Source organism: Falco cherrug, chromosome 4 (genome assembly GCF_023634085.1).
Source record: "Falco cherrug isolate bFalChe1 chromosome 4, bFalChe1.pri, whole genome shotgun sequence".
NCBI classification, from domain to species: Eukaryota; Metazoa; Chordata; class Aves; order Falconiformes; family Falconidae; genus Falco; species Falco cherrug.
The window spans coordinates 95,375,934-95,384,062 of record NC_073700.1 but is presented as its reverse complement, the minus strand read 5'-3'; the positions used below and the strand labels follow the sequence as shown (position 1 = coordinate 95,384,062).

At 39.2% G+C, this 8,129-nt stretch overlaps 1 protein-coding gene across 3 annotated transcripts in view; it reads right to left on the bottom strand.

The window, feature by feature from the left end:
• Positions 1-492: 492 nt before the first annotated feature.
• Positions 493-8,129, bottom strand: part of TRANK1 (tetratricopeptide repeat and ankyrin repeat containing 1) — a 65,784-nt gene continuing 58,147 nt past the window's right edge. For all 3 annotated transcript variants that reach the window (XM_055707472.1, XM_055707471.1, XM_055707473.1), the window contains 3 exons: positions 4,219-7,277; positions 2,582-2,680; positions 493-1,385 (listed from right to left, as the gene is read on the bottom strand). In XM_055707472.1, the coding sequence (XP_055563447.1) occupies positions 1,273-1,385; positions 2,582-2,680; positions 4,219-7,277 (3,271 nt within the window). In that variant the 3' untranslated portion in view covers positions 493-1,272. The remainder of the gene's footprint in view (positions 1,386-2,581; positions 2,681-4,218; positions 7,278-8,129) is intronic.

The following is an 8,129-nucleotide window of genomic DNA, read 5'->3' as shown; positions in this document are numbered from 1 at the left end:
GTCTTACATTTCATCAATAGATGTTTTTAAACTATCTTCTAGACACTTGCTTAAGCCACAAGGCTTCTTTAAGAAGCACTTTGTAAAGTCTTCTGGCAGACAACAGCAACTACAATGCAATAGGTAACTATTACTGCTGCCCACGCTGCTCCATTCTACACTAACATTTCATTTTCACCCATGTAAAATGTCCCACTTCCATGGCATTGAGCATAATAGCCAGTTACTAAGATTTTGGCAAAAGGTAATTATTGAAACAATTTGTTACATATACAAAGTAGCTCCCTTTTCAAGGCAAAGTATTTCAATATTCTAATTACGTTAACATTTAAAATGCTGCTAAAGGAGATTACAGTATGTTGGAGACATTGAAATCCCAGAAGTAAAACACTACCAGTATGAACCCATTTTGGACCCAACTTGTAAATGTCACTCATGCAGTCAGTCACACATGGCTTTCAGAAAGTATTCAAAAAATAAGACAAAATCAAGTGATTTTAAAAATCTTACAGGTTTTATAAAAATGTTATTATACATTACAATAATCCCTGTATCAATTAAAAATTACAAAACACTTAAAATGTGTAATACTCTTTTACAAGATTATCTATATTTCAATATTTACAGGTAAGTTTATATCAAAACTTGATTCAATAGAAGACAATCCATAACTTCCATACCTGTCTAATTAGAGGTACAGTTAAAAACGAATGTGTTTAGAAATTACTGTCCTTGTCATAAAAATAGAAAAGAGAGATACTGTAAGTATCGCACCTGAAGACTCAAGAATTTCCATATATAAGACTCAGAATACAGCAGGTTTACAATGGTAACCTAAAAACAATTAAAACCTCTTAAAATCAGAGAAAGTATCCTTACATTTTTCTGAGTATTCTAGCTCAGAAGAATGATGATGTAAAGTAACAGGGAAAAAGAAAAAGACGACTGAGTGGAAAAATACCCCTGAGATAAGGCAGAAACATTATTGGTTTTTACTACTTGTTTGGGTCTCTGTCTCTCTTTTTGTTATTTTCAAGCTACCACATAGGTTTGAAAGGAAATGTGCCCTATCGTAGGTTTTAACAATTACATTGTCACCACACAGGCAATTATTCTGACACAAGTGATACAAAACCCAATAGCATAAATAATTATTTTTCTTCAGAATCTTCCTATTTCTGACCCCATCCCTCTATTTTTCTTTTTAACAACATTTTTTTGTTCTAAAATTAGATTAAAAGCATAGAATAGCCACCTGCATATTTTTTCTAATTAACATTTCCCGTATCTTCCTTTTTTTCTTGAAGGTTTTTTATAGGCAAGTTCTTCAAAAGCCATGCTTTCATCTTCTACTTCATTTTCCAAGTCTTTATCATGCACAAAGCCTGTATTTAAAAAAAAAAAAAAATTAACACAGAATGGAAAACCCCAACACCTTTTACTCTTATCACAAGCTATGTCATTGCTATTTTATGTCAGCAATATACCTTTGTATGTATATAATCATGTTTAAGAAGTACTGAGCCTAACATGACAATACACTTCAGAGTTCTGCTAGAGACTGCTAAGCCACTTGCTGCACTAGTAATTAATTTTTACACTGAAGATCTCTGCTCCTATTGTTACTGCTTTTGACTTTTTGTAAGATGTATGACTCCTCTCTCAAGGTTCAGTTTCAGCAGACAATACAATTGCTTACTGACTTCAAAAACAGACTACAATGTTCCTTGTGAGACTATGGGAGCCCTCCCATGTAGTTTTATTAAGTATATCTTTCTCAGAATGGGAAAATGTTACACAAGGCTTTATCACAATCAGATTTTCTAAACCAGAACTACTTTAATACTTTACATATAGTGCAATTTGTAAGCCTGATCACTGCTGTCTTTTTGTGCAATTGTTGCAATCTCACCACCTAAATATTTGCTTAAACCTGGACATACAGGTAGGCACAATGTAGTCTTAAACTTGTCCTCAGAGGTCTGTGAAGCAATAGACTGCATCAATGTATGTTACTTCTGGTGTGAAACCAAGTGAAATGGAAGTGAAAGCAAAAGAAAGCCAACTGCATATATAATGTTTTTCCACAGAACTCTTAAAAGCTAGCTAAGGATCAGTTTTGTTAGGAAGCTGCTTTCCAAGAACTTGGATCCCCACTGCTCATAAACACACTGCTGCAGCAGAGTTAAGAAACAGCGCTATCTTACTGATGAAGGTGAAGATAGCTTGTCTTCTGTTCCCCCCACCCAAGTTTCTGTCCTGAAGGCTGCATCTGAGCCACAGTTATGTGTGCATCTGCGTGTGCCTGTGTGCACACACACACACGTACGTTACGCAGGCTGGAATCCACTGAGTGCTGGGGAGGAGGCCTGCTCCATCCTGGCTACTCCGTAACCAGCTGCGAGGCTCATGCTCTTTTAAAGAGCCATTGAGGAAAGACTGGTACGCCAATTTCTTGTTGCCTCGAGGGTAAGTGAATATCCACAACACGGGTGACTTGGAGACTAAATTGATGCTAAGAGACCATTACTGAACAGTGCCCTCTAGAGGGCACAGAAACCCGTGCAATTTGAAAACGTACCTTCTTTCATCCTAGGAGAATCCGTTTTCTTCAGCCACTTACGAGCCTCATCAACGGTGGCAACCAATTTGTTGGCATGTTTGGTTATTATTTCTTCAGCTGAAAAGAAGCACAATTAACATTCTGTAAGAACACTAGCTGAAAGATGGACAGCAGCTAAAAGCCAAGCACCAAACAAAGTTACACTGAGCTGCCAAGCAAGAAGTCTCAGTCACCAGTGATTTCACGTGCAGGTAAATTCACTACTGAGGTTGAAGATGCTGCATGTATTACTCCCCATTCCAATCAACATTACTAGCACTGTCAGAGAAGCAGCTCTCCATCCTTGTGCTGTCCTTTTTAAGGTGCACTTGAAACTTCTGAAAACGTTCCGGTTTATCTATTTTGGGGTATTAAAGTTCCTGGCTTTCATTATCCCTCTGAAATTATACAGGTCAAAGTAAAACATGGACCCGAGATGTTGCAGCCTTTGCTTAACTGCACCACTAAGGACTTGAAAAATGCTTGTTATAAAGTGAGGGAAAAGTAATTTCAAAGGCAAATAATTTCGGAAAATATATTTTTATTGAGTGGAAGAACAAGGTAACAGTCATCAAGCAACTGTCATAACAAAATCAACTATTACCTAATTGAGCCTACTACATCTATCATATTGATCACTATCATGGTTCATTGAGCAGACAGCCAAATAAATAACAAGCAAAACTTCATGGATTTCATCCATAAGTAAACGCTTTCCACTAAGAGTAAAGATAAAGCTTACAAATGAAGACCACTACCTAACATTTAGTTAAGAGATTTAACGAATTTCACTGATCAGAGCTGATGAACATATCAAATATTACAGTTTTTCACTACTGTCAAGACATCCCAAGCAAAGTGACAGCTTGACAGGGTTGGTGGATTTCTACAACTAAAGCCAGTTAACAATGTTTTGACTTAAGATGTCACTTTCCCACAGCAAGTAGCCCAAACAATTTTGCTCCTAGGACAACTCATTCAGTGGTTCAATTTTGCTTGCAAAAATCAACACAGTATAATGCTTTAAACATATGGGGGGGGGGGGGCGGGGGGGAGGACAAATATCAAAATACATATGCCTTAAGTACATAATTTACTGGACTTTATAATAGCAGGGTTGCCTTTGAGTGTCTGATACCCCAGAGATTTGTAGTTAAGTATCCACTTTTGTTCATCCCCAGGAAAACTACAAGTTCAAGGGCAGACTAGTCAGAGGTATCCTTAACCAAGACTCCAAGTACTCCTAACACTCTACTCCTGCGAATCCCAATTACTATGGCTAGCAGAACTAAGTAAGTAGGAAACAGCAGAAATATTAGCGAAGTTTACCTGGTCTAATGTAACAGGCTGCTGTAAGACTATAAATTCAGCACTTGATCGTGCAGTTAAAATTCACTTTACCTGTACTATTTGATGTCTTATTTTGTGTTTGGAAGAGGTGAAAATATGTTTTTTAATATTTTCAGCTGTGTCTGTTCTTCTTTTCCTCAGCTACCTGAAATACCCGGAAATATCTTTCTCTTGACCGCACTGAGATTTTCAAATGGAGCTTTGTCAGGTCTAGAAGTTTGGCCACAAATGACATATTGTTTAAAAGAAAACTGGAAAGGTCCTACCTTTAGCCCAGGCTTTTCTCTCGTAGATTTCCTCTACTGCATCTGAAATCTTCTTAATATTCTCTTTGATTTTTCTCTGGCTTAAGTTGGAACCTTCTTTATATGCTAAATGGTCTTGGGTATAAGTCTTCTGTGTAATGGCGTCCACTACCTCCAGTCCATCCTGTATTACTGGATCTACCTTTCTTCTGAAAAAGTCGACATAGGATGTGTAGACAGCATTATTCTTTCTGTGTTCATCTGTGTTTTGGTGCTCTATGTAAGCCTCGCTGGCCACAGAAATTGCATTTCCTTCCCCACTGATCTCTGTTGGTGTCACAGTTTCAGAAGTGTCGGCCTCCATGTTTTCTGCTCGGCTGAAATAGTTCTCAGAGCTCTGGATAAATCTGACTCCACAGAGGTCACACTGTGTTTGGTCAATATCTGCTTTTTTGAAGATCTCTGATACAAATTCCTCTCCTTCCATCGCAACAGACTCAGCTTTGGAGCAGGCCTTCCTTTTCCATTTCATGCACAGAGAAACAAAATGAAAGACACGACGCAGGTGGCGTTGGGCAGATGCTTTCTGCTCTTGCCTCTGTTGCTTGCTGAGTGCAATGACTTCCAGGGGATCTTTTTGGTCCTCTAAGCAATGAACCCTTTCAAGTTCCTTTTCTAGCTCATCAGCATATTCTGTCTTATCCAAAGAGGTTGTAAACCTGTCAAGGTTTATGGGTTCGTACAGGATGCCCCGTATGGGTGGGTGCCCCTGAGTGTAGGCAGAGTCCCACTTCCACCGGCAGTCAACCAAGTGCTCTGCATCTCGCTCTGTCAGCAGCTCCTGCAGGCCTGCAGCAATCTCTCTTACACGTGTAGCATCACTCACTTGTTCCACAACCCTTAGCAATCTTGCAGGCACTTTAGAGGGAGAGTCTTTCTGCATTGATTTCAGCATTGTCTTGATTTCAGGAAAGTGGTGGCATAAGTGGGATCGATATTTAGAATTCTGCACCTGGTCAGCATTCAGTAACATCACTAGGCACAGCACTACAGTCCGCTCAGCCTCCCCTGAAGTTATGCAGTCAGGATCCCCAAAAGCATCCAGAATGACATTGAACCTTCCATGAATACCACACAAAACTTCAGCCAGATAACAGAGATGAGATCTGAAATTCTGTACAGCTACGTATGCGTCCTTTGGTCTATACTCTTGTATAATAGAAAATGAGTCTCTAGGTTCTTTGTTATGGCCCTTGCTTCTGAACAAAAACTCCCAGTAATGAATGAGAGCAATGTAACTTTTTGGAAAGCAGAGTGTGATGTTCTTGGAGAGACGCATCAAGACAGCACAACAGAGAATATACTGGAATTCCAACAACATCACCGTATTTCCTATGCTTGGAATCAGGTATCTCGTGCATTTCTTAACCAGGACATTCATAAAACGGAAAAAAAACCTTTTACAGTTTTCTGGGTTTTTATGAACATAGAATTGCTCAAGTGAATTTTGAAGGAGTCTAATGAAGCACAAGTGTGTTCTTCCTGCGTTTTCAGTATTTTTGTCAGGTAGCAACATACCATGTCTGCCCTCTATTCCTTTGGCCTTTCCTCCCTGGCCTTTAGTCTTTGGTAAGTTTTTTGCCTTTAACAAGGCAAAGTTAAGCTCTTTGTTATAATCATCCTCCTCCTTAAAAAGAAGTTTCTCAAATTCTTCAGGATATCCCGAAGATAAGATGAAAACTTGCATGGCACTTAGCCACAAGTCAGTTGATTCTCTTCTGGCTGCAGTGTCCTCCTTTTTAAACTTGAATGTGATATACTCCTTCAACGCCGCCCTACAGGGTTTGGAAATAACGTCACTGAATTCCAGTATTTCTTTGCATGCCTTTGGGTTCTCAGACAGTATTCTCAAATGAAAATGATTAGGAAAAAACATCTCTAGGAGGGCTTTACATGATGCATATCTGTGAGCACTCAAAATATCATCAAAGCTTTTGCACTGATTCAGCAGCTCTTTAGGGAAAATGCACCTGGCTTCCAACAGCAGTCCACTTACTGCCACCAAATGCATTTTACACTGAAATATTGTCTTTGCTTCATGGCGCAACAAGGGCTTATGGTAACCCTCACAGGTTTTGTCTTCACAGTTCAAGCCAGCAATGAACTTCATACAAGTATCAGGGTAATGCTTGTTCAGTAATTCATGGGTGATAGAGCACAACCTGCTTAACAAGTGCTGCTTCAAAGCCGATTTTACCTCCTCTGTGCTTACTGAGAAATCACCTTTTGTCTTCCTCTCTTTCAGGCTTGGCTTGTCTGACAAAAACTTGAGAATAGGTTCAGCTTCATTTTGAGACACCTGGCAACTGTCACCTGTTGGGACAATCCCAAAATAGGCAAAACATGACTTCACCATATCTTTCTCTGCATTGGTGGCTGCTTTCTTCAAACCCCTAACCAGACTCAGAAGAGCCATTAAGCCGCGCATTGCCATAAAGAGGATATTCTGGTTAGGAGTGCTGCAGCGAGATAATGCAAAGAGAGCTTCAACTGCACCAGCAGAATGATTCAGAGAGAGGAACTGACTGTATGCACTGCTCAGCTTTGTGCAGTCTCCTGTCAGAGCTCCCTGCAAAAACACAGCCTCAGCAATGCCAGACTTCTGCTCGGTTTGTTCACAAAGTTCAAGGGCTTCCTTTAGGATGACTTCCATGTTCACCAGGTCTGATTCTGAGCAGCAAGTCACACCAGCACGTGCTGCAGCAAGCAAACACAATGCACGGAACTCTTTTATAGCTGTGAGGTTGGCGGCTTCCAGAGCAAACCCATGTTGTTTCATTAACTTTGCAGCTTCTTCCTCTCGACCTTCCCTTTTCAGTAAGTCTGCTGTTTGGTGCAAGCATCCACGAGACTTCAGAAACTCAAGCTGATCTTCTATATCAAGTTTTGAAAGGACTCGCATCATTTCCTCAGTTCTGTTCATACTCAGGTACTTTGCAGCTGCTTCCAAATACAACTGATTTGCTGTACACGAGAGTTTGGAAACCATCTGTCCTTTTGTATTTAACATCTCTTCGTATCTGAAATAACAGATCAACTTACTACCACAGATGACTAACCTAGACAAAAAACCACTGCGTTTCTAAAAAGCCCCTAAGACATTAAACAAATAGCTGCCCCCAGAAGCCTTCAAAAAGGCCAACTATTGCAAGTTATATGTCCGTCACGCAAAAAAACCCCAACAATCACGTGATTTTAAAAGATCTACAGAAAGAACTTAGTTACAACATAAGGTTGTCTGAAGCAAGACCATTAAAACTTCTGCTACAAATTAAGATCATGAGGTTTACAGCATTAGTGGATCTTTCCCCATGTTGTCAAATCACTGTACAGATTATTTTTATCATGTTTTGTCAGTGATAATCTTCTGTTTATTAAAGTAAACCTCAATACAAAATGGTTGTTAACATGAACAGAAGCCAGAATGAAATAAACACGAATTTCAGTGAATTCTCCACAAGTCAATATAGATAACATTCTGAAAAATTTACATAAACTGGTCAGTTTAGACAACTCTTTCAATTCTGTTGTATGTACTTCTATATACTTTGCTCCTTATTAAGTGCCTAAGCACCTTAACTTAGTTGGCAAGATGACTTGAATGCTTGAACTTTTGATCAAACTATCTCTATGTATTAAACAAGCTTAAAAACCCCAACTGTCATTATTAAGGTACATCACAAAGGATTTCAGTGAAGGTGTGTAACTGTAGGCTTGCTAGAATTTTAACTGCTGTACACCTTCTTCAAAAGTAATCAATTAATTTAGGTGTAATGAAAAGTGTGGCCAATAAATGAACTGTTTACGCAGTACAAGAATGTGCAAATGAGGTCACAGGGGTGGTGCCAGAGGCAAAGTTTTGTCAAAAAGAT